This window comes from Schistocerca piceifrons, chromosome 4, assembly GCF_021461385.2.
Source record: "Schistocerca piceifrons isolate TAMUIC-IGC-003096 chromosome 4, iqSchPice1.1, whole genome shotgun sequence".
In the NCBI taxonomy this organism is placed as follows: Eukaryota; Metazoa; Arthropoda; class Insecta; order Orthoptera; family Acrididae; genus Schistocerca; species Schistocerca piceifrons.
This window is the reverse complement of record NC_060141.1, coordinates 709,818,022-709,845,229: the sequence shown is the minus strand read 5'-3', so window position 1 is coordinate 709,845,229 and position 27,208 is coordinate 709,818,022. Positions and strand designations below refer to the sequence as shown.

Here is a 27,208-nt window from a genome sequence, read left to right as displayed (position 1 = left end):
GTGAGACAAAAAAAGAATCGAGACCAATGTTGTCATCACCTTGTGAATCCAATAAACTACAATAAGAGGATGTAGGTAGTGTGAGATAAGTAAGTCTGAGGAATGCACGCATATAGCCAAACTGGTTAAGGAGACTGCTTGCGATGAGTGGGAAATCCAGGTTCACAAATTTTCATGTGTCGCTCTTACATCATACATCCATAACTAACACAGCTGATGTAAAGGAAATTCGCAGTAAGCGAGTTGATTTCGAAGGTACGAAGACTGACGTACAGAAATTACTAAATTCTTGTTGAGTTGTCACAACCTTTTCTGAAAGGTCTGGCTTTCAGAACTGCCTACTGATGTAGTTGAAAGATGTGGTCCAATGATGAGAGAGCAACTAGACAGGTTTGAGTCAATTAATGCACAGTGGTCTGAAATTTTAGCAATCTTGTCCGTAATAAACCAAGACAATTTAATTGATTGTTGACAAAAAAAGGTGTAACAAGCTTTCTGACACTACTTAAAACTTCCACCCTCTGGATATTTTTAGTATTTTTACTATTTCCAACATTTATCCGCAAAATTCAGATTTGTGAAATATTATGAAACTAAACAATAATGTTCCTAAGTAAGCTTTTAACATGTATGACAATAATGTTTTTCTGTAACAGACTGTTCCAGCTCTTTGACCATTGTCGATCTCTGTAAACGATGTAACGGGTAGGCACACAGGGTAGTGATGGAGCCTAGTGATATGTCAGCACGACTTACACAATTGGCAATTTCATACTCTTAGTGTCCACACCACGGTCTCCAAGCTGCTACAGCGTGTGCTCTGGAGAGCCCCTGCTCCATGACACTCACTGCACCTCACTTGGCACTGACATCAATAAGGAACTGTGCCATCTCAACAAATCCATTTCCACAAGCAACCTTGAAAGGTAAAAGGTTTTTGCTGACGAGACTGATGAGTCATGGCTACCTCCAAAGATCTGTAGAGATGGATATGGATGTCATAAAATGTCACGTATTTCAATGCTCACAAACTCTCATCAAAATCTTTATGGTACCTCCCTTTGACCTAGAATCATGAAATTTGGGAAGAAGTTAAGATTTCACAGAACAAGTATGGGGAGGGGGGGATCTGGAAATTGTTAAGTTGTAATGGATAGATGAAAAAATGTACTCACCAAGCAGTGATAGGAGAATACAAACACAAAGTTATGCTTCTGGCAGAAAAGTTTAAGGGGAACGAAGTGGGATGAAGGAAAAAGACTGGAGACGTTTAGGGAAAGTGGTACACTTCAGAAAAGTCATCCAGACCCTGTGGCAGGAGAGTGTTACTCGATGGAATTAGAAGGAAATCCACCCGTCTATTAAGACCCCTATTTCTCAGGATCAGATATAGCTATCAAGCTGAAATTAACATCAGGTACTAAGGTCCACAGTCTCTCAGAACAGCCTAAAAAAAAAAGTATCTAAGTAGCTGTAGTGAAAACACATGGCCATTTATGTCACACATTTTAATACTTGCACAAACTCACTCATCAAAACCTATGGGTGAACTGGTGGTCTAACATACAGCACATTCTTGGAAACAGAGAGATTGAAGGTTCGAATGTCAGTCAGACCACAGATTTCTTCATTTTAACTTAGCTTTCATCTCTCAATGATGCAAGGAGTTGCCAGAAACAATGAGTGGTTCAGATTCCACATAAAACTGTGGGTCCCCTACCTCCAGTTGAACAACTGGAATAGGTTATGAACACGCTAGTCGCTGAAATGGAATTCAACAGAAATACTTGCACTAGGCCACTGACCCATTCGAAATAATAATAATAATAATAATAATAATAATAATAATAATAATAATAATAATAACACAAACCAAAAGAAATTTACCAGACAATAGATAACACACACATTAAAATAGACAATCCACCAAACATAACAGACATGGCACTCTTTTGGAGCAACATATGATCAAACCCGGTACAACATAATAGACATGCACGGTGGATACAAGCAGAAACGGACACATACGAGATGATACCACAAATGCCAGAAGTGATAATTTTGCAACATGAAGTCACCCGAGCAATTAATTCTACGCACAATTGGAAAGCCCCTGGAAATGATAAAATAGCAAATTTCTGGCTAAAGAAGTTCACCTCAACACATTCACATTTAACTAAATTATTTAACAGTTACATTGCAGACCCATAAACATTCCCTGATACACTTACACATGGAATAACTTATCTCAAAACTAAAGATCAAGCAGACACAGCAAACCCAGGAAAATATCGCCCCATAACATGCCTACCAACAATAGACAAAATATTAACTTCAGTCATTACACAGAAATTAATGACACATACAACACAGAACAAAACTATAAATGAAGAACAAAAAGGCTGCTGCAAAGGAGCACGGGGATGTAAAGAGCAACTGATAATAGATACAGAGGTGACATATCAAGTTAAAACTAAACAAAGTCACTGCACTACACATTCATTGATTACCAAAAAGCTTCTGATAGTGTACCCCACTCATGGTTGCTACAGATATTGGAAATATACAAAGTAGGTCCTAAATTGATACAGTTCCTAAACATAGTAATGAAAAATTGTAAAACCACACTTAATATCCGAACAAATTCAAATAATATCACATCACAGCCAATACAGATTAAGCGTGGAATATACCAAGGAGACTCATTAAGTCCTTTCTGGTTCTGTCTTGCTCTGAACCCACTATCCAATACGCTAAATAATACAAATTATGGATATAATATTACTGGAACATATCCACACAAAATCACACATTTGCTATACATGGATGATCTAAAACTACTAGCAGCAACAAATCAACAACTCAACCAATTACTAAAGATAACAGAAGTATTCAGCAATGATATAAATATGGCTTTTGGAACAGACAAATGTAAGAAAAATAGCATAGTCAAGGGAAAACACACTAAACAAGAAGATCATATATTGGATAACCGCAGCAGCTCCATAGAAGCGATGGAAAAAACAGATGCCTATAAATATCTAGGATACAGACAAAAAATAGGAATAGATAATACAAATATTAAAGAAGAACTAAAAGAAAAATATAGACAAAGACTAACAAAAATACTGAAAACAGAATTGACAGCAAGAAACAAGACAAAAGCTGTAAATACTTATGCTCTACCAATATTGACCTACTCATTTGGAGTAGTGAAATGGAGTAACACAGACCCAGAAGCACTCAATACACTTACACGATCACAATACCACAAATATAGAATACATCACATACATTCAGCAACAGAAAGATTCACATCAAGCAGAAATGAAGGAGGAAGGGGATTTATCGACATAAAAAACCTACATTATGGACAGGTAGACAATTTAAGAAAATTATAGAATGAGCAGAAACTAGCAAAATACACAAAGCAGTCACTCATATAAATACATTGCCTACACCATTGCAATTTCATAACCACTTCTACAACCCTTTAGATCACATAACATCAACAGATACGAAGAAAGTAAATTGGAAAAAGAAAACACTACATGGCAAGCGCCCGTATCATCTAACACAGCCACACATCGATCAAGACGCATCCAACACATGGCTAAGAAAAGGCAATATACACAGTGAGACAGAAGGATTCATGATTGCAATACAGGATCAAACAATAAACACCAGATATTACAGCAAGCATATTATTAAAGATCCCAATACCACAACAGATAAATGCAGACTTTGCAAACAACAAATAGAAACAGTAGATCACATCACAAGCAGATGTACAATACTAGCAAACACAGAATACCCCAGAAGACATGACAATGTAGCAAAAATAATACAACAACAACTTGCCATACAACATAAACTAATAAAACAACACGTTCCCACATACAAGTATGCACCACAAAATGTACTGGAGAATGATGAATACAAATTATACTGGAACAGAACCATTACAACAGATAAAACAACACCACATAACAAACCTGACATGCTCACCAATAAAAAGAAGAAATTAACACAAATGGTTCAAATGGCTCTGAGCACTATGGGACTTAACTTCTGAGGTCATCAGTCCCCTAGAACGAACTTAGAACTACTTAAACCTAACTAACCTAAGGGCATCACACACATCCACGCCCGAGGCAGGATTCGAACCTGCGACCGTAGCGGTCGCGCGGTTTCAGACTGTAGCGCCTAGAACCGCTCGGCCACCCCGGCCGGCAAATTAACACAACTAATCGAAATATCCATACCCAATACAACAAATATACAGAAGAAAACAGGAGAAAAAATTGAAAAATACATCCAACTGGCTGAGGAAGTCAAGGACATGTGGCATAAGGATAAAGTTGACATTTTACCAATTATACTATCAACCACAGGAGTCATACCACACAATATCCACCAGTACATCAACGCAATACGGCTACATCCAAACGTATATATACAACTACAGAAATCTGTAATTATTGATACATGTTCAATTACCCGAAAGTTCCTAAATGCAATGTAACATATACCGTACAGTTAAAAGGAAGTCACGCTTGATCAAGGTCCGCGTCACTTTCCATTTTTAACCAGACCTAAGGTCTGAGAAAGGAAAGAAGATAACAATAATCATCTATGTACATAACATAAGTTTGTGAAGTTCGTACAGAACCCTCAGAGTGCGAGTCGTCCTTGCACTTCTCTGGTTTTTCTACACGCCAGTTTTCATGTAGTCATCTTCTGAAACCCTGGAGGCCCTTATATAACTATTTTACAAATTTGAAGATAAAGTTATAGTAGGCAATGACAAGTTGGTAATATGGAAAAAGGCACAATTTACACTTTCCTGCGAACTAAAATTTACAGTTCTAACAGAGCTTGCATTTTAAGTTTTAACTTGCATTGTAGCTTCAGTAAAGGCTGAGAAAAATAAGAAAATAAAACCAATACCTTTTTCAACCAATCCTCTAAAAGCTGATCTCTTTCTTTTTCCATATTCACGGTACCGCTTCTGCAGAGCCTCTGCCATTGTTTCAATATCAATATAGCTTGTATCATTGTGTTCATCCAGGTACTAGAAGGAAAGAAAATGGCTAATTACTTCAATATATTCTGCAATAGAAACATGCTAATTTACATTGTTTTTAGGACACAATAAAACCTCTCGAACACAAAATACATAAATTTATTCCAGTGAAATTTGATAAGAAAGCCCAAGAAGCTAGTACCTTTTATACATATCTACCTAAAAAGCTAAACATTTATTGTGCAAACTACAACAAAATTATAATGGGAACAGTTGTGACTACTAGTTATCAATACAATCACCAAGTAACTTCATACAGATTTGGTTGTACAATGGTCATGTCAAAAATGAAAAATACTGGAGCTGGGGGTAAGACATTTTAGTTACGCATGTGTTGATTATGCAATTTCAACATTTTACATTCTGGACTTACTTGATTACTGCATTGTTCAAACATTGCACAGTTCGAAATTTTTTTGTAATCATGCTAGTGAATTGACACATTTGATGTAATCACGAACATTTTGCCATGATGAAATTACCAAACTATGAATATGGCTGTCAGTTTTCCTGGCTTAACCTACTCATGCATTCAAAAATAAGGTATCTTTATAAACTAACGCATTTTAACTCTCATTACCCTACAATTATCTTGAGTGTGTTACATAAGCAACACAATAAGTAAGAGATGCCAGTTTTTTCCCAAATAGGTATACTTCACATCAACTTAGCAACTGAATTGTCAACAGCAGACTGTGTTAGCATTTTGTGAAAATTCTAATGAGTTTATGGTGTGTGTGTGTGTGTGTGTGTGTGTGTGTGTGTGTGTGTGTGTGAGTGTGAGAGAGAGAGAGAGAGAGAGAGAGAGAGAGAGAGAGAGAGAGAGAGAGAGAGAGAGAGAGAGGGGGGATGATGGGTCACCTCATTGATACTTGCTCTGGAAAATCTAACAGATAACTCTTCTGACGTTTCATGTAAAACATAGCAGGAGAATGAATGCATTAAGAAAACTGTTGCCATTAATATACCTTCACTAATTAACTCTGAAGAAAAGAAAAGAGAGAAAAAAAAATAGTTACATACCAACACTGCAGAAACTGCAACAACATAATGCAGAAGCGATGGGGTGTGTAGAGGCTGGATAATTGTGTTTATTGCTTTACAGTAATTTTGCTGAGAGCTGGTATGTTTTTCCACCACAAGAATTGGAAGTGTACCATTGGAGTAGTGACCAAATTTCAATTTCTACAGTACTGAATTTTCAAGCCAAGACCACAAGTGCTGCTATTATGTCATCACAGGAAATAACTCAGCACATGTACTGTTATCACTGCACAGCAGTTCTTACCCGATGGATTCATGGGCAGAAAAGAATGTTAGTAATAGTGCTCACAGTTACTTTAAAAATCACCTCAAACTGTTTAAGTTTACGAAGTATTTTGTGCCCGTGTTGTGGGTATACAGTGCTACTGGTCATGGATAGAGGGGCCTTGTGGTGGGGTAGGAGATGTGTTCGAGAGCCACTCTCGAAAACAATTTATCCAGCCACTGTACCCAACAACTCAGATTGCTAAGGATTTTACAAGAGTGGTGAAGTCACATACATCAATAGCCCCATCCTAATGCTCAAAGAGAAATTTCAAGAATTGTCAGCAGAAAACAGAAAGTAATTTTACTGTGCAAACTTTAAAGAGCTAGAAAGTAGGATTTAATTTACCCAATCACAACCTCAGAAAACCCAGGAGAATAATCACAGTCGCAAACAACAAATAGCAGAGATGCTGAGTCGCAGATAAGCATAACAAAAAGAGTGTCTTTTGTTGTGCCTAACTGCGACTCAGCATCTCCACTATATGGTGAGTAGTAACTTTCCTTCTCATAATATAGTTACATTCCATTCTGGATTTTCCATTGGGTGATTCAAGGGTTTAATGAAATAGCTATGCTACCAGATGAACTGGCTGCTGGTTATAAATTTGCAGCTGCAAGACAGCAGCATTACTACAAGTACTCATTTCCAATTCACAATGTTTTGAGAACTGTGGCTAATCCAATATGAAAGCATTAATCAGTATCAAAAGGAAGTTACTGACTCAGGTGAACACACATTTAGTTCACTAAACTGGTGACTTCAGTTAAGCTTCATGCAAAAGAGAGCTACTGCTTGTAAGTTGTATGGTTGGTATTTGCATTTACATAATACAATCTTTTAGAAAGTTTGAAAGTTGCGTCTATTATATATCACTCAAATTAATTAAAGTACTATATTACATAATGCTGTTTTCATTTATGAGATTAATATGTGACAATATGGTAATGCAACCTAGTTAAAGGCAAAAATTCAGTTCTATAAAACCTGTTAAACAAAACAGTTTTTCTTTTACAGGGAATGTTGTGCTGTGCAATACTGATCCAAAGTAACATGAAATTAACATTTCTGAGATGCCATTTTTTTAATTTTATTATTTGGGGGGTGGGGGGGTGGAAGGGCTCACCATCAGAGCTGCGACAAAAGAATATTCACGCCTTTCCAAAATGAGGTTTTCCCTCTAATCATAACATAATTACTAATAAAAGGATCAAAATATCTAAATGTTCCAGAAACACATTGCTTCAATATTTTACATGTTACCAAAGATGCCTGAGGAGCCACTTTTAGGCAGCGTGTATCTCGGGCCAAGATTTTTTTTTTTTTAAGGAAAGAGTCAATTACTCTTTAATTACTGTCATGAAATTAAATGTACGTTAAATTCAATGAGACCCAAGACTGTGAAGGTAAGATCTTTTCTTAGAAGAAACAAAAATACAGCAAACTGACTTCAAGAAAAATATTTTTATTTCTGATTCTTTGAATTTTTAAAATTTGATGAACTGCTCTTCAGTTTATAAATACCATGAGTTTGTATAGTAAATAGTATTGAATACTGAAATCAACATTGTGTAAACTAAAATGTTAATGTCAAGTGTGTACACATCATTGTGTTGTTTTGTGATATGATATTCTTATACCAAAGATTTTAAGAAATAGATATGAACAGATAAATGTATCAAGCCACTTCGAGTAGTATGTTTGTCCACCAACGGTACCTGAATGACTGACTGTTGGAGCCATTATACCCAATTCTGGTATGTTAAAGAATTTTTAGGCAGTTTTAATGTATAAAGCTGTCTATGAAAGCAAGTGGACAGGTTGTGAATAGATACTGCAGTGGCACGAGGTTGAGAAATGCAGAGTACAGCTTGGGACAAGTCACTGTACTGGCCAACCTGTGAGAGAGGATTGAAGCGCCTAGAACTGCTCGGCCTCGGGGAGTAATTAGCTACATTCAGAGAATTACGAATGCACCCATCAAGATCATGAGAATTTTATAGTGAGTGAAAGGTAAAGAATAGATGGAATATGGCAAGTGCAGACTGAAGAACAGTGCGAAGCTCGCATAGACACTGATCGACTTCAACACTCCGTAAGTAGAATGTCAATTTTGTCTGTAGATTCATAAGAATCTCAGGAAATTGTTGCAGAACATGCCAAATCTCCTTGGGTCGATAAAGACAAAGTGCATTTACATATAATCCTGTGGCTAGTAGCCACATTTGCTGCAACCAGTGGAAAGGTCATAAGGTGTACATTTTGTGAGGCTCTGAAATGGCAAAGAGAAACAGCTGGAATGTGTTGCTTGAGCTGAAATTTTTCAGAAGCCCCTGAGATTTTAAAATCTGCTGAATGTTGACCATCGAGAATGTAAACACTGTTTTGATAATGTTCACGCGTATAATATGTTTCAAATGATATCTTTTGGCATGAACAAAAAATGGAAGGACAATTCAAGACTACATTTAAAGTTCAGCACCTTTTCAGTGCTTTGCTGCTTGAAAACAAAAAAAAATAAAAAATAGTTCAAATGGCTCTGAGCACTATGGGACTTAACTTCTGAGGTCATCAGTCCCCTAGAACTTAGACCTACTTAAACCTAACTAACCTAAGAACATCACACACATCCATGCCCGAGGCAGGATTCGAACCTGCGACCGTAGCGGTCATGCAGTTCCAGACTGAAGTGCCTAGAACCGCTCGGCCACACCGGCCGGCACTTGAAAATCAGCCCAAGTCTCTTGAGATATATTGGTGCCTGGCAATTTGCGCTGTACAGTACTTTCACTTCAAGACCTCATTTCTTCCATTTATGGTGATCAAATGCAAACAACAACAACAACAACCACCACCACCACCCATGAAAACTATTGGTTTTGTGAAAGGGCTAGACTGATACCTCACAATGATCAAACTGCAAGAATTAACTCTCACATAATTACTCATGTTGATGGAGAAAATGTAGATTGCATCTCTTTTAACAGAGTTACTGAGCAAGTCGAATTTTTGAACTTAGTGCACCTGGTTTACCATCACACAAAATTAAATTTGAAAAAACAGCATCCCAATTACTCTGTCGCAAAATATAAGCTCACCAAAACTGTGTGTTACGAGGCTTACAGTTACTTCAATCCAACTTACATCACAGCAGCGAAAATTTTGACAGGAAATGGCACAGATGAGCATGTTATTGTACCCCAAATCCCACTTATTCCTACCAATTTCCAATTTTGCTCGAAATATGTACAATTCCTGGTGAGCTTAAGTTGTGTTATGACCATAAATAAAGCAAAAGCCCAGACACTGCTTGTTGCGGGAGTGGACCTTAGCGCCAGATACTTTTCGCATGGCCAGCTCTCTCCCAGTTTGTGAAGCAAATAAACTCTTTGTTCATGTCCCCAATCATACTATTTCAACTGTTTTATACAAAGGATCTTTATAATTATCAAAAAATAAATTGCACACATATGGAGTCTTGGGCACAGCCCATGCAATGCCAGGTTTCTCAGTTAGTAGGCTAACATTTCTATCATTCAAGCAAATTTTATTAGTGGTTACCAGTTTTCCATCTTTCGTATACTTTTTATGAGCTTGCATTTTACACAGCAAAATTCTCTTTCTTTGTGCACATTATATCAATTTAGTTTGGATTGTCCTTTCGCTGAATGTGGAGGTAAGTAGCCTATACATGTCAGCTAACATTCATATCAAGTATTACTTCCTTCTAGTTACAGATGTACTGTCAGCAGTTAACAGGAGAATAGTATCTGTTTCTGCAACTTTATAACCACTCTAGAGACCCTTCACCCCTTTCATTGACTGTTTTTTTACACATTCAAATAACAAAGTCACAAGTAGCAAACTTTTATTTTTCTCCCATTTACAAAGGGGTATATTGACATCTTTCTGTCTACCTCCTCTGAAACAGTGTTCACATTGAGACACTGAAATGAAATCCAATCAAGAAAATTAATAAATTCTAGCACGGAGGGGTCCCCAGCAGTGGGATCTATTTTTTAAAACCTTCTAGACAGTTATGTAGGTCAAGATCCCAGGTACCCTACTCTGCAGCCATTCACTCTGGTGGGCCTCATTTGCAAGTAACTGGCACTCAACAACATTAAAAAAAAGTTGCGTTAAATAGTCTGGTTTGAATTATAATGGTTATGGTAGTAGCTTCATATGCAGGAGGTTGTGGATTCAGCTCTTGTCAGCTGCAGTAATTTTTTTATTTTTATTTTTTATTTATCAATATTTATCGAAATGACTGATCACCATTTTTTATTCAATTAACTGAGTTACACGTAATTTTTTATTTCATTCCTTTGTCACATCATTTTAATCATATCTTCTCCATTTGCTCTTATTTTTCTTCCTATCATTCTTTTTCCACTTGAAATCTCTGTTCATATGTGTTTAAATAACTTTACGTATTATTTCAAGCTAATTTCTTTTGTTTTATCAACTTGTTTTTTCGTCCACATTACTGCGTTCATTATATCTATTTCTCATTTTGTTTGAATTTCATTATACTTATAAGCCCATTATTTTGTCCATAGTGCAATAGGTGTTTAAGATCTGTTTTAAATGTTAGTATGATTGTTATTATGGAAAAACAAAAAAAGTTTGCATATTTGGTAACAAAAAATAAATTTTTCACACAACTGCACAGTCATTATAAATAGATTTGATTTTTTGTCTTTTTAATTGGGAAATCAGAATTTTTCAAATAATTGAATGTTATAATAGTTAAATATAATTAAGTAGATATGCACAAAAATACCAATGGAAAAATAATGATACAAAGAAAGAATGAAACAAATGAAAAATGTTCACACTGTGATCAAAATAATGTGACAAAGGAAATAAAATTTTTTGGACTTATGGGATGAATGTGGGAACGTAACTCTTCATTCTAAATACAGGCTTATAAACGAATTTTAAGATTCCAATTTGTAAATAAAAATTACAATTAAACCAATTAACTGAATAAAAATAATGATCAGTCCTTTCTATAAAAAATTTAATATAAAATATTTGCTTCACTTTTTTTTAACATAGTATTTATTCAGCATTTGACAATTTCAAACAATAATAGAAAACAAACTCATCTGAAAAGTAATTACATAAATCAAAACACTTTCACATTTCAGTCTTTTGTGCAGAAATCTGCATGAAATTATCTGTTGAGTTATATCTTGGATGAAGGTTTTGTAGAATATACAGTACACTTCCTTTTTTCTTCTGTGAGACTTCATGTCAAAAGACTGTCGCAAGCTTTACATATTGGAATCTTAAGAAAATTCGTGTATGTAACCCTGTATTTAGGATGACAAGTTACTTTCTTGTATTCATCCCATAAATATACCAGGTACAATAAGTTGTCCATTAATTTAAGTTCAAAAATTATATGAACTGTGTGTGCCTTTATCTACATTGTTGCATGTCGCTTTGCTTTGGGAAAAGATTTCCATTTGGGTATCATGACGTTAGAAATCTGTATATAGTGTATGTTCGTTCTGTTGAGGAGTCTCATCATGTCCCTTGCAGTGTGCCATATCTCGACAAATTTCAGTCGCTCAAAATGATGTTCGATTATGTCCTCCGAATTACAATTTCCACATGCAGCTCACAGTTTTAACTGGATGGAGTTGGTCACTACTGTCTGTTTTATCACTTTGTACCAAGTTGATTTGGCACCTTCTGGTATTATTTTCATTGTTAAATTTTCCCCCATATGATTTTCCTGTTTTGCTGGGGTAGCCGCAGCTCCCATTTACTAGGAATTAGTATTCCTTTGAGAGCTATGGCCGTGTTATGAACTTTTCCTTTTTTTTAGGATGTCTGTTGGTATGTAACTTTTTTTGAGATAGTAATTTAGGATAACGTTTAATGAGTGTGGGGTACTGACAATGTCAAGTGGCACTAGTCCTGATGTTGGGCGATATCTGTGAAACAGTTCAGCAGATGGTGAGTGCGGTCTCTTTCCTATTACACGCTTAGTTCTGTTGTCGAGTAGTGCTACACATTTTACGTGCAAGACCATTAGCCCCAGTCCACCCTCATTTACGCTGAGGGTGCAGGATGGCAGAGAAACCTTACAATTTCGCCCCTCTGTATAATCCAGTATATCAGTTGCTGTATAGCCTCCCCCCCCCCTTTTTTTGGGCATTGGGAGGACCTGAGCTAAGTACCACATTTTTGCGAGTATTTGTGTGTTGCACTGCTCGACTCTTTCTGTCACAGCTAAATTTCTACCTGCGTGGATTTTTACTACCACTCTTGTGCGCTAACTGAGAGCCACCATTCTTTGTGAGTTATTTGCTGCAATGACATCTGACGATTGGTGTTGATTTTTGATAGTGAACCATTTCTGCTTTATATTCCACCTATTATTTGTAATTGGCAACATCACAGTCTGGAGTTGACAATAGCACATGTAGCTTTTTCGTACTGTCAGAGGGTGTTGTGTAAGATATCAACATCTCGAGAACTCTCCATGAAAACATCCAAGTCATCAGTGTAAGCACTGTATTTGAGCCTTTCATTTCCTATTGAGATTCCTTGGCACTCACAACATATGGTACAGAGGAGTGGATCTAAAGCTACTGCATAGAATGTCATCGATAACAGACTGACCTTTTGATGGGAATTTTCTCTCTTGATCTACCATAAACAATAACTTGTATCACAATGTTGCCCAAAATATTCTGAACTGCATTGGTGAAATTGGTGCCAAAGCCCATTTTCATCATGACTTTCCAGATATTCGTGACTAACCCTATCAAAAGCATTTTTACAGTCTATTAATACAATCACTGCTTCCTTTGACACATTAGTTTTTGTGAACGAAATACAATCTATATATGCCAGTAAGGCATCATATGTGTTTCTGAAATACAATCTATGTATGCCAGTAAGGCATAATGTATGTTTCTGCCTGGAATGGCACACATCTGATACGAACTGATCACTTTTTCATTGTTTGCTTTAATCTCCCAGTGAAGCACTGACCGATTAGTTTACGGTCAATTTTGAGTAATATGATCGGACATAGATCATGTAAGTTAAGCGTTTCTTTAGCTTTTGGTATCAATGTGAAGCGCCCTCTTAGAAGTTCTTCCTCTATGTTGAAACCATTTGGATTTTATTAGCAATATCTAGTAAAACTTCCCTTAAAATACTAAAGAATTTCAGATAAAACTCAACAAGAACCCCATCCACTCCTGTAGATTTTCCTTTAGAACTCTTTTTTTATTGCTTCCTCAATTTCTTCTAAAGTGAAGGGCTTGTTAAGATGCATCCTGTCTTTTCCATGAGCATCTGGAGCGTTTCCTGAATAAAACTCTTTATTGCGGATGGGCTGATGCTGCTTTTTTTGAATAGGTTTGTAAAGTGGGTGGTGATTTCAGTTATTTCATTTTCATCTATAGTTTGCTGGCTGTTATGTTTTTTTTCCACTCTGTTATAAAACAATTCCTGCCTCTCTTCTGTTCCCTGTGTAAGTGGTAGATAGAAATGGGTTGTTCTGCGTTGCCACCTACTGGCTGACTTCTTATAAAGGTACCTTCAGTTTTCTTTTGAAGAACACGGAGAAGTCTTGCCTTCATTTGCCTTAATTTGTCTCCCCTCGGTGGTAAGGTCAGCTGAACTGTTACTTTACTAACTAGATGTTGCAAGCAACTCCAAAAGAATTGCGAGGCTTATTGAAGCCAATGGGCTTTTTCAGCACTATAGTTTATTAATAACTTTCAAATAGCAGGCTTGTTTTGCGTGAGCCATCATTCCACGTGGCAGCGTTTCGCCTCTTGCTATGTGACCAATAAATCTGTGTCAATATATGAGCCTCCATATGGCTAATGTTTAGCTTCAAAACGCCTTTCTCATAACAAAGATGTGTTTCCGAGAATTTAGTTTGGCAGACGTAGCAGCAATGACCCAAGAATATCACAGGTTTTGTTTCAGTTTTAAGTATTTGAGCTCGAACTGAAGATAACACGTATATCCTATCAAGTCTGATATGTCCATTAGTATAAAAATAAGTGTACTCAGTTTTGTTGGGGGTTCAAAATTCGCCAAGTGTCTTCAAGATAGTAAATTTCAACCAGGGCTGTAAGTTCATTACATTTATTTGGAACAGGTTTCTGATCGTCATCATCCACTACACAGTTAAAATCGCCATTGGTGACAAGTGTACTATTACTTCTGTGAAATAACTGGCAAAGTTCTCGACAAAGGAAATGGCTTCTGTTCGCTTGTTTCCACTACTGGATGGAGCATAAACATTCACAAGAGTTACATCATGAATGGCACAAACGATTCCACATCCACTTGGTAAAAATTCTGCATTCTTTATTTCAATGTCACGATGTATTATAATGGCGGTACCAGTTCTAGTCTCTGGGCCGATGTTAGAAATGACTGAAGTCAAAAATTTGATTAGCTGCTTCGCTTGTAACTTCTTGTGCTAAAGCTATATGACATTTAATCTCCTTTAAGAAGTTGTTAAGACAACTATTTTAGTAACATTGGATTTCTTATTTATGTTAAGAGTGAGAATGTTCCACAGTGTACGGCTGTGTGCCATTTATTATTAGGCTATGCATACACCTCATCGCCTGCCCATTCCATTGGTTTTACACTTCCCTCATCTATGGATATGTACGAAAGAATAATGTCTAAATCAAATGCTTGAACAGATTTCTTAGCATAGGCCTACTGACCTTCAGATTTTGTTTTCCATTTTACCTGAGGTGGATCTTCCATTATTTTGCTTGCCTGGTAGAAAGGTTTAGGTGTTCGTTTTTCCCGCGCGCTGTTCGGGAGTGGAATGGTAGAGAGATAATATGATTGTGGTTCGATGGACTCTCTGCCAAGCACTTAAATATGAATCGCAGAGTAATCATGTAGATGTAGATTTGATTGTTTATCACACTGTTCATGGGTGACATCTTCAATCTGACATGATTCTGTAACAGGCTGTACAAGAGGCCACACTGTTTTTGCCTTGCTCAGCTAACGATAAGGATGCTGAGGAGTTTGTAAGCAAGATACGGAAGATAACAGAGGAAGAAGATTTAACTGCTGATGCCTTTTTACAAGATGCTTTCTTCAAAAACATTAGCTGCCAAGAACAAGAAGGAAGCTCATGGTTACGAGCAACAGAAACAATGCAAAACATTAATGGCGTGTTGTAATGCAAATGGGAGTCATAAACTACCGCTTATGGTGATTGGAAAATCCCAACATCCATGTTGTTTTCAACACACTGACATAAATACTCTACCAGTGCAGCATTGCACTTAGGAGAAAGCATGGATGGACAGACAGATATTCTCTCAGTGGTTCCATGAAATGTTTATACCAGCAGTGAGAAAAGAGTTAAGGAAAAAAGCTTCCATTGAAAGCTATCCTTATAATTGACAATGCTCCAGCCATCCTTCTGATGTTTCTCTGAAGTCCGATGGTATACATGTACAAGCACTCTTTCTCCCATCCAGTGTGACAGCCCTAATTCAGCCCATGGACTAGGGAATTTTGGAATCTATTAAACGTCATTATCTACGTTCACTTCTCATCTCCTTGCTAAACAAAAGTGAAAATGACTATCGAGACTGTGCTGAAGGCGTGGAAAGCAATTAACATACATGGTTTTCGAAGCAAGGGATAAAGTGGAGAGTTCTACCATAATGAAGAGCTGGAGAAAATTGTGGCCATTGATGCAGAGTTGGAGCCAGTAGTGACTAACAGTGACGAACCAGTCAATTCGGAATTATCAGTTACTTTGTACACTGACATGCTCCACAACTTTTCCAGGAGGAGAAGAAATTGATGATGAAGATGTTACTAAGTGGCTGAATGAGGAAAATTGTGATATGGACCAAGCTTTAACAGATGAAGAAATAATCAAAAGCATGCAAGAAAGTAATGATGGAAGTGATGAAAGAAGAGGACACAGGAGGAGATAGTATAAAGATTTCTCACATTGCTGGTGTTGAAGCTGCAGAGATCTTCCTGGGGTACATTATGCAACAACCGCGTACCTGCAGTACCGATGTAATGCCTGTAAAGCGGTTGCATGATAAAGCATGCCACCGTCACGTATCATCATTGCAACAGTTAAAAATTAGGGACATGTTTCATAGTGAGTGATTCGACTGTATAATTATGTACAGTATACACTCAAGGACTAAGTTTTCTTTGGAAATTAATGTATTTTTTGGATTTAATAAAGTATATCCTCTGTTTTAAAATTGTGTCCTTCGGTTTAATAAAGTACAGTACATATAACCCCCGTGTTTTCAAAATAAATGAATAAAATAAATTTCAGACACTCAGTAATCTGGCACCCATATGTGCCAGGAATGGCCAGATTAGCGAGAGTCTAGTGCAGGGGTCTCCAAACATTTTAGTCCACGGGCCACATTGACTCCTCCACGAAGGCATAAGGGCCAAGATCTACCTAGTGGGATTAAAGTACCCTAGCACTCCATGATGACCGTAATGTAAGGCTAAAGGAAAGATGAAATCACAAGCTAGCACTAAAACGAAATACGATTTTTATTTAATTAAATAATTTTGATTGGTGGACGTACCTGACTGCGGCGTATTGGTCGCGATAGGCCTCTAAAGTCAATTGTTGGCAGTATAGGTACCACCTCAAATATATGGCGGGCCGGATACCGGGGATGTCCAGCCAGCTAACGCGGGCTGGTTTGCCGGGCCTCGCGGGCCGGTTTCAGCCCACGGGCCGTACTTTGGAGACCCCTGGTCTAGTGAAACAGCTGCCGACCAGTCTCCCCTAAAGTCTCTTTGGCCCAGCAGAAGCTACTTTGTCTCTACACAACAGTTGGCTAAACTGCCAGTACCACTCAAAGAAACCCTGCCAAAGATCCAAAGTACGTGCAAGTACTGCTCTCTCTCTCTCTCTCTCTCTCTCTCTCTCTCTCTCTCTCTCTTTCTCTCTAACAGCAGATGAGACAAAGAATGGAAACACAGGACTATAATATACCCTTCATATACCTATAGATGTATGAAGATACAGTTCATCACTAATTTGTGTTGCTGTTTGGGTGCGCCATCACCACAAGGTTGCACAGCACTGCGGCAAGCGAGTGCAGCAGTGTAATTGGTGGCACCACTGATGCCTGCGGACAACCGTTTGCACTGTCAATCTTCAAAAACCTTTGAAGAAAAACTGTGAGTAAAATGACAGTGGCCAACAGAGTAAATACCGTACAGTCTTATCTTTGATAGGAATGCAGTTAGACCATCACCATTTGAAATTCATGAGTGGCTGTTTAAAGAACTCGAAATTGTAGAGTATGATATATTAGGTATTCAGTTGGATTTCATTCAGAATTCTGTGTTCATCAAATTTAAAGATGCTGAAAATTGTGACAAACTCATGATCGCAGGTGGCAACACTAAGAAATTCAAGCATCTTGGTGGATCTATTAGTAATGTCGCTGTAGTATGTGCAGGCATGGTTTACAAAACTCCAGCTACTACGGCACTGAAGAGTGCAATCTATGCACCACTGTATGAACACTGATGAGAAAACACAACACATGAAGTGTCCAACAGGTGAGAATTTTTGGCATTTCTTTAATTGTGCCCTGGCCAAAGAAGAATATGCAGAACCACATAAAACTTCTATCCATGCTGCTCTGAGACCATCTGTTGTTAGAATGATATCTATTTATCAGAGGCTAGCATCTGCTACAATTCTCTCCAGATGCGCTGCTGGAGAGATTCAAAATGAGAATGAGTGTCTAAATAGTATAACATGATCAAAGTGCCCAAAGGATGTATCTGTACCCAAAAGAAAAGTAGAAATAGTAATGACAGAAGCCATTTCACAGTTAAATCAAGGGTGCTATCTGTGAGAAGCAACAAGAACAACGACCACTTCTCTGCCAGCAATAAGGATGCGAAGGAGAAAAGTTAAAGACGAGCCAAGAAGGAAGCAAAAGGCCAAACAATGCCTAGAATTGGGAAGAAGAAGAAGACGGCAACATGCATCCAGACCCAAAGCCACACAAGCTGAGGAAGCTCACAAGAGAGCAGAAAGAAGAACGTACCACCCAGGTGGATTTTAGGACAAGGACTGGGGAGTGACTGTGTTGTAACTTTTGACTGCAATTATCTCTAATTTGTGAAACTGAACATTTGAATATCTTTTTCACAGTAAATATTCCCTAAATTTGTACTGTCAGTACTAACAGTCAGAGTATAATTTTGGGAAAACAAAGAAAATATTGATACAGAACTGTTTTGATATTTCAATAAAAGATTCAGAAATTTGAAAATTAATTTTAAAGTCACTGTAAAAGATATCCAAATAACCTTATACAGAACTGTTTGTCTATATTATTAAATACAGTCTCCAATCTTTCAATCACATTATAGTACATTTACTATATAAAAACAAGTTCCAAAAAACCTTCAGAATAAAAGAAAATAATAACTTCTAAAAAACTTTTGGATGGATCAAGTTGTAACTTTGTAGTTATATTAAGCAATATTCTGAAATTGTATGTTTAAAATTTGAGACCAACTGATTAATTAGGGAAGAAGTTTCTTTTTCACCAGACTATTACTTTAAGTGTTAGGGTGGATCCCAGTCTTTCTCAATTGTGTAGTTGAGGTTATGGTCCAAAGCTGTCCCCAGTACCCCTAATAATGACTACTGAGTTTTCTTTAGAGTCTTCTTTACCAAGCTCTCTCCATAGAGATTCTAAGGCATAAGTGAACTTGCCGAGTCCTGCACTTGGGTTAAAAATGCTAGTTACCTGGTATTCCCTGATATGGCAGTCAATCAAAGTTTAATGTACCACCTGTCTGCGTTGACCTGTAATGTAACTATGTTGTGTTGTGTGATGCCATAGTGACAATGTGTGTCTGAAGGGGACCATGTTTGCAGTGGGTGTGTTGGAGTACACAGTGGCACCCCCTAGTGTGCTACGTTTATCCTTTTAACTAGATAGCAAGTGCTGTTAGTGTTTCATTAGACATCTTCAGCGAAATCTAAAATGCTTAACTCCATTTTCAAATGTTCCTTTACAAAGCAAAACCTTTGAGAACTGTTCCAATTTAATCCTCGTACCACTGAAAAGATGAATGAAATAAGTATTCCAGGTCAGTGGTGTTGCGAAACAGCTGAAATCATTAAAACTGAACAAAGCTCCAGGCCCTGATGGAATCACAGTCAGATTCCATACAAATCATCTGCAACTGAGTTAGGCCCTCTTCTAAATATAATCTATTGTAGATTCCTCTAACAAAACACCATGCCCAGTTCTTGGAAAAAGCATTAGGCCACATCCGTCCACAAGAAAGGTAGTGAAAGTGACCCACAAAACTATTGTGCAATACCCTTGACATCGATTTGTTGTAGAATCTTAGAACATATTCTGAGCTCAAACATAAAGAGGTATCTTGAACAGAATGACCTCAATGCCAACCAGAAGGGATTTCAAAAACATTGATCATGTGAAACCCAGCTCGCACTTTTCTCACATCACATATCGAAAGCTTCGGATCAAGGCAACCAGTCAGATGCAGTATTTCTTGATTCCCAAAAAGCATTTGACTCAGCACCACACCTACACTTATTCACAAATGTACAATCACAAGGGGTATCAACCGAAATTTGTTGTAGGGAGGACACAACATGGTTGGTTGGTTGGTTTAAAGGGGTGGTGGTGGGGGGAAGGGACCAAACTGTGAGGCCATCGGTCCCTTGTTTCCAGTAGAAAGAAGAAAACAAAGATGACGTGCGGCACAATAACAGCAATAAGGAAGAACCAGAACAACAACAAACAATACAGTGGACAAAACAGGACAAGAAAAACAGAGATATGCAAGAAACAACGAGAAGAAACTAAAAACAAGAAAGCAGATTACCATGAGTGGCTGACCATGAGAATAAAAAAGGAGAAGCCATCCACATTAAAACCTCCACCCTAAAAACCCTTGGGTGGACAACACAGAGGGACAAAGGACATGCACCAAAACTCAGATCAAATGAGAAATCCCACCCTCATGAATAAAACGTAAACTAAAGCTGCTGCTGAGGCAGTGTCGCCCACACCGAAGGTAGGGTGCTGGGAAAGTTAAAAGTCCACCACAAAGCGGCTAAAAGTGGGCAGTCCCACAAGAGGTGGACAACTGTCATTTGGGAGCCACAGTGACACTCAGGTGGGTCCTTGCAATGGAAGAGTTAACCATGTGTGAGCCATGTATGGCCAATGCGCAGCCAACAAGGGACAATCGATTCCCTGCGAGAAGCCAACAGCGAAGACTTCCACACATTCGCAGTCTCCTTAATGACACGCAGTTTGTTGTGCATACTGTTACGCCACTCCGTCTCCCAAAGCCGAAAAACCTTGTGGCGTAAGACACAACGCTGGCCAGTTTTAGATTTACCCATCTCCAGCAGCGGTTTCCGCATAGCCTGTTTGGGGAGGACTCAGCATGTTATCTTGGACGGAGAATCATCGTCAGAGGTAGAAGTAACTTCAGGTGTGCCCCAGGGAAGAATGTTGGGACCCTTGCTGTTCATATTATATATTAATGACCTTGCAGACAATATTAATAGCAAAATTGGGCTTTTTGCAGATGATGCAGTTATCTATAATGAAGTAGCCTAATATCTGAGGGAAGCTGCATAAATATTCAGTCAGATCTTGTTAAGATTTCAACATAGTAGAGAGATTGGCAACTTGCTTTAAATGTTCAGAAAGGTAAAATTTGGCACTTCACTAAATGAAAAAAACAGTATTCTGTGACTATTATATCAACCACTCACTGTTGGAATTGGCCAACTCAAATACCTGGGTGTAACACTTTGTACGGATATAAAATGGAATTATCACGTAGGTTCAGTCGTGGATAAAGCAGATGGCACACTTCAGTTTATTGGTAGAGTACTGGGGAAGTGCAAACAGTCTACAAGACAGATTGCTTACAAGTCACTCATGCTACCCATCCTAGAATACTGTTCAAGTCTGTGGGACCCGTACTCGATAGGGCTAACATGGGATATTGAACATATACAGAGAAGGGCAGCATGAATGGTCACAGTTTTGTTTAATCCGTAGGAGAGTGTCAGAGATATTGAAGGAACTGAACAGGCAGCCTCTTGAAGACAGTATTAAACTATCCCAAGAAAGTCAAAGTTTCAAGAACGAGCTTTAAATGATTATTTTAGGGACATACAACAACCTCCCACATATTGCTCACAGAGGGATCATGGGAATAAGATTAGAATAATTACTGCATGCACAGTGGCATTCAATCGATCATTCTTCCCGCACTCCATACGTGAATGGAACAGGAAGAAAACATAACTGGTACAATGTGATGTGCCCTCTGCCCTGCACCTCAGGGTGGTTTGCAGAGTACAAATGTGGATGTGGATATTTGCGAGAATTATTCTGGAAGAATTTGTGACAGATTTTTAGTGAATTATTTTGATGTTGACAGTTATGGATAATAGATTTGTTTTTGGATTTGAAATTTATTAGTGCTGTGTGTTGTTTATGGCTGGAGATTTAATTCTATGCTCAATTTTTTGTTGCTTATGGATATTACAATGAAGTTCAAGTGCAGGTGCCTGCATGGCACAATGGGGATATCATGCTGAACATAATTCTTAGTTATTTAATTTAAATGTGACGTTTACGAGGTGCTTGGCTTGCGGAGAAGGTATGAGAGTGACCAAAGTTGCTGCATCTTGTAACAGGGACCAGTATATGTGGTGCTAGCTGCAGGACACCTTATGGCTTTCTATCCGGAGGGTTTCTTGAAGTCAGAAGTCTAAGCTGGCCATTAGAGAGACTGTTGATGACATTTCTGCTATAGCTAGACTTGTGTGTGTCAGCTGACTAGGATGGGTAAGCCTGTTTTTATTTCAGTATGTATGGTATGCATGTTGTTGTTGTGAGGTGTTGATAATTATACCGTGTTGTGACTGGTAGGTAGTGTGGCTTTGAAACTTCCTGGCAGATTAAAACTGTGTGCCGGACCAAGACTCGAACTCGGGACCTTTGCCTTTCGCGGGCAAGTGCTCTACCAACTGAGCTACCCAAGCACGACTCACGCCCCATCCTCACAGCTTTACTTCTGCCAGTACCTCGTCTCCTACCTTCCAAACTTTACAGAAGCTCTCCTGCGAACCTTGCAGAACTAGCACACCTGAAAGAAAGGATATTGCGGAGACATGGCTTAACCATAGCCTGGGGGATGTTTCCAGAATGAGATTTTCACTCTGCAGCAGTGTGTGCTGCTGATATGAAACTTCCTGGCAGATTAAAACCGTGCGCCAGGCTGAGACTCGAACTCGGGACCGCAGTCTCAGTCCGGCACACAGAATAAATGTTAAGAGAAGGTGAACAAGTGCTTGTAGCTCTTGAAGTATGTGTTTTAGAACTAACACTTACTAGATTTTTTTTTTTGCTCCAAATAACTGTCCCTTTCGTATCGTTGAACTGGCCATTCCTCCTGGGACATCCTGTATTGCTCATGTGAAATTTGCAGTTCTGGGGTTTCTGTGCGGGGGTTGGTGGTATCATGGACTTTGGGCATATAGATCAAGTGAAATTTCTGATTCCACATTTGTTTCTAGTTTTTTATTGTGGTTTTGTCACCTGCAGAGGATTTCATTTGCTGCTTTTTAGTGTTTGTTTTTGTTCTGATATGTCTTCATAATTAGCTCTGTTAAATATATTGTTGTTCCTAGCCCTAAACTCCCTAATACTCGTGCATGTCCCTTCAGTTTTTGTGTTCACGTGTGTAATGAGCAATGTCACTTGTCACACTGTATAGCTTGAAATCCTAATGTCACAGTTCAATGGTGATGAGTGGTACCGCAATCTTAAATTTTGCCCTAGTTCTGACATTCCTCTCCCATTGCAGCGAAGGATCTTCTTGGTCGTTTTAACGCTGTGGTTACTGTTCACATCTGGACTTGCATTTTTAATCCTTCTCTTATTGGGGTGTTCCTTAACTTCTTGCTTCATAATCACCAACATGCAAAAAATACAGGCAGTCTTCAAACTGTCCATCATTTCTCGCTACTCTGTGACCGTTTTCATACTTGTCCACTCTGGTGATAATTTTTTGTATAGACAGATCAATTAACAAAATGTGTCCAACAAGAAATTGTGACGAACCTTTTAGCCATTTATGTGATAAATAATAACTGATTATTTTACATGATAAACATTTATACAATATGTTGATGTCACCAAGTTAGGAAAATGTTAGGCTACTAAATATTTTTCAATGAAAGTTGTTTGCTGTATATATGATTTCATTGGTATTACAGCATAGACTGAGATAATGTTAAATCACATTCCCTACCAAAGTAGACTATAAAGTGAACAAATGTTTTAGTAAATAATAATAATAACTTAGTTACTTTACGTCCTATAACATCTGCATCAATACTCCGCAAGCCACTTGACGGTATGTGGCAGAGGGTTCTTCTGTTACTACTAACTGATCCCCCTTCTCTGTTCCAGCCACGAATCGCATGTGGGAAGAATGACTGTCATTAAGTGACTGTATCAGCTGTAATTACTTGAATTTTCTTCTTGTGGTTATTCCACTAGGCCCATGTGGAGGAAGTGATGTTGGCTGACTCTTGGTGAAAGTATTCTCTTGAAATTTCAATATCAAACCTGTCTCTAACGCACGCAACGCCTCTCTGGTAGCATCTGCCACAGGAATTTGCTAACCATCTCAGTAAAATTCTTGGATAAACTAAACAATCCCATGACAAAGTATGCGGCTTTCCTCTTGTATCAGTCTCATCTGATAGGTTGTCTCAGACTTATGAGCAGTACTTCAGAAGTACTTGGAAACAATACAAGCACAGGAACAAAAAGCAGTATGAATGCTCTTCCTATACTGAACAGATAGCTAACAAAATATTTAAGGGGGGGGGGGGGGACATTACGAGAAGGTTCAAGGTAAACAGATTACCATTTAATTTTTGGCAAAATTCAGAACATAGGCCTACAGCTATAATTCAATATCTCTTAGAACACCACAAGGTTTAAAAATTATCTACTCAATGAGGTACAAAAAGTAGAAAGAGTGAAGATTTTAGAAGTACAGATAGGACATAGCCATAACAAACACCTACGGCCTAGAATTAACGAAGTGCCTTGGCACAGCTTCATTGACAGTATGCAGCATTAATGCTGTATATGATCAAAAAATAAAGAAACTAATTTATTCTGCATTCATTATTAAGTTATGGAAATACTTTTGGGGGAAACTTGACAAATTAAAATAACATTTTCAGGAAACAGAAACATTACCGAATTAACATGTTGCAGAGGCCTTGCAACTAACAGTCATACAGATAAAGTGAAAGCGATCAAGACCCAATTAAGAAATTTGTAGTGCAGCTCCTACAACACTGAAGAGTGTCGTCACTTAAGATCTTAAAATTTATGTTTCAGAGAACTTTATAATTAGCACTGCAATACTTTAGTTCTCTGCAATACGAAGCCATTGCAATGTAATTTATTGCACTTAATGGATATCTTTGAAGTCTTCTCAAATCTGAGAGACCACTCGTAGCAGGATCCGGATTATGACTTAAAGTAAAACTCTTACATGACCACATAAACCTTGTATACCGTAAGCTTTTTTTACTGCCTCATAAGCACTTCTGATTTTATTTCAGACAACGACCACTCTTACAATAAGGGAACAATATTTACAAATGCAAACCTAGGATCAACACGACTGAAATAGGTGTGGGCTATACATCTTTTAAGTAAAATGGAACATGTTTATAGTTTAATTACTTCACAGAAGGGATTACGTCCATATTTCCGCAAACAGCTCCAGCTAGGAACTTTAAGCAACTTTGTAAGTAAACAATAAACCCTGAGGCAATTACAACCACGAATTTAACCAGTGAAAACAATGGCCTTTATTCTGTGAAACCAATAATCAGCCTACATACAATAGTAAATAAACAAGCACTAATGCCTGTAGGGCAAGGGAAAACACATACCTGAAACTTATCTATATGTTCCTACTATCCCACTAATATGAACAATGGGTGGAATAAGAGCATACAAATCATTAAATATGAACATTTACCTGTTTTACACGGTCAATTATGTGTGGATCAGAAAAGTATGGATTCAGTCCCTGCTTCTTCATTTTCATATCTTTCCTTCCTTCACTTGGACCCTCGATAGGAATAATTTCTGTTGATGAATTCAGTTTTCCGAGGAGACTCATCACTGAAAGATCACTCATAAGCTAACACTACAAAGAACATAATCACAAGTCGTTAGTTACATTACTTGGTTCAAATTTCCGGGGGAAACAGAAACCCTAATCTACACTTCGCGTTCCAAAGATGATCAAAGTAAGATGACAGAATCTCCAGTGGCAGCGCAAGCTAAAGGCTAAAGACACTGTACCGTCGCAATATATTCGTTCACACTTGACAACATAAAGGAATAAACTGTAATAACAGCTTGTACTTCAGTTACTGTTCCATTGGTACATAATCTATCATTATCAAGACGTCAACGGAACGGAACGGAAATAACGTCGCCGTCAAAGGAGGTCTTTTCTCACTAATGGAGATGGAACTTCGTAAATAATGTCACTTCGCTTTAGCCTAACACTGAACGGAGAAACTGAGATTATTGGAGACCAACTTGTATATAAATAAGAACGTAGATTGAGGAAGTAGTTTTCATTAAATAACCTTTTTCTAACAATGAAAGACTAAGCTTTGTTGGAAAAGAAAAATACAGTAGTTCTGACGTTATTTGGTACTTAAGAAATGGATAACGTAAAAAGGCTGTATGTATTGCATTCTACTATAAATAATGTAAATGTTCAGAAATATTTCTAAGGCAGTTCTCCTATTCTTCACTAATTTATAGTTTACCATAAAAAATTTGTAAAGAATATACGTTACAATATGGGCTTTGGCCTTTAATATACTATATCGTAGCTAGTTCCGTCATTGCAATACTATACAGTGACTCCGGATGGCGTATGTAGAACTTTAATTCCATCCTTCAGCACTAGGCTGAGCGTAGTGACGTTTTATTGAAGTTCTAGCTGGCGTAAACATACCACGCTGACGTCGCCTGCCGAGGAATTCCGTTCTGCTGACGTTCACTGTAAATAGACCACTCATAGAACAAATATCCAAATCCTCTTGGAATCCAATTTCATGAAAACAAAATAAAAATTAAAAAGGTACAGCACCACAAAGCTACCGATACAATATGAGTGAGTGAAGACAGAACAGTATAACTGCCAATCTTAGCAGACAATGGTAATCTCTCTACATCAACATCCCGCTCCATCCTCACCATATCCTACCCTATCTTGTTAATGTTTTATATGTATGTATTATTTCTGTAATGTTTCTGACACCTCCGATACTATTAAAATAAATATTCTAAGGACGAATAAATAAAGTAAACGCCAAAACTTCCTTCCCTAGAATTGTTGACGCTCCGTCAGATCCATTGATGGTGTCTGTAACCGGTGGCATTTAAAATGTATTATGGATTGTTTGGACGTTCCGTTTCACTCCGTGACCTCCGTGTGAATAGACTTCCATGCGAAACAGATCACATTTCGTGATACATTCTTGAAACGTACTTTCAAAGGCTCTTCATGTGCCACTATTATGTCAGCCATTTAGCTCCATTAAAAATAATGTACTAAATAGATATATCTTCCAGAATAAATATTTTACTCTGTAGTGGAGTGTGAGCGGTTTTGTGACTTCCTGGCAGATGAAAAGT

General features: G+C 37.9%; 1 protein-coding gene across 2 annotated transcripts in view; it reads right to left on the bottom strand.

Moving 5' to 3' along the window:
- LOC124795317 (nuclear valosin-containing protein-like) overlaps positions 1-25,777 on the bottom strand; it is a 158,331-nt gene extending 132,554 nt beyond the window's left edge. For both annotated transcript variants that reach the window (XM_047259288.1, XM_047259289.1), the window contains exons 1-2: positions 25,527-25,777; positions 4,951-5,074 (exon numbers count right to left, since the gene is read on the bottom strand). In XM_047259288.1, coding sequence (XP_047115244.1) covers positions 4,951-5,074; positions 25,527-25,688 — 286 coding nt within the window. In that variant the 5' untranslated portion in view covers positions 25,689-25,777. The remainder of the gene's footprint in view (positions 1-4,950; positions 5,075-25,526) is intronic.
- Positions 25,778-27,208: the final 1,431 nt, after the last annotated feature.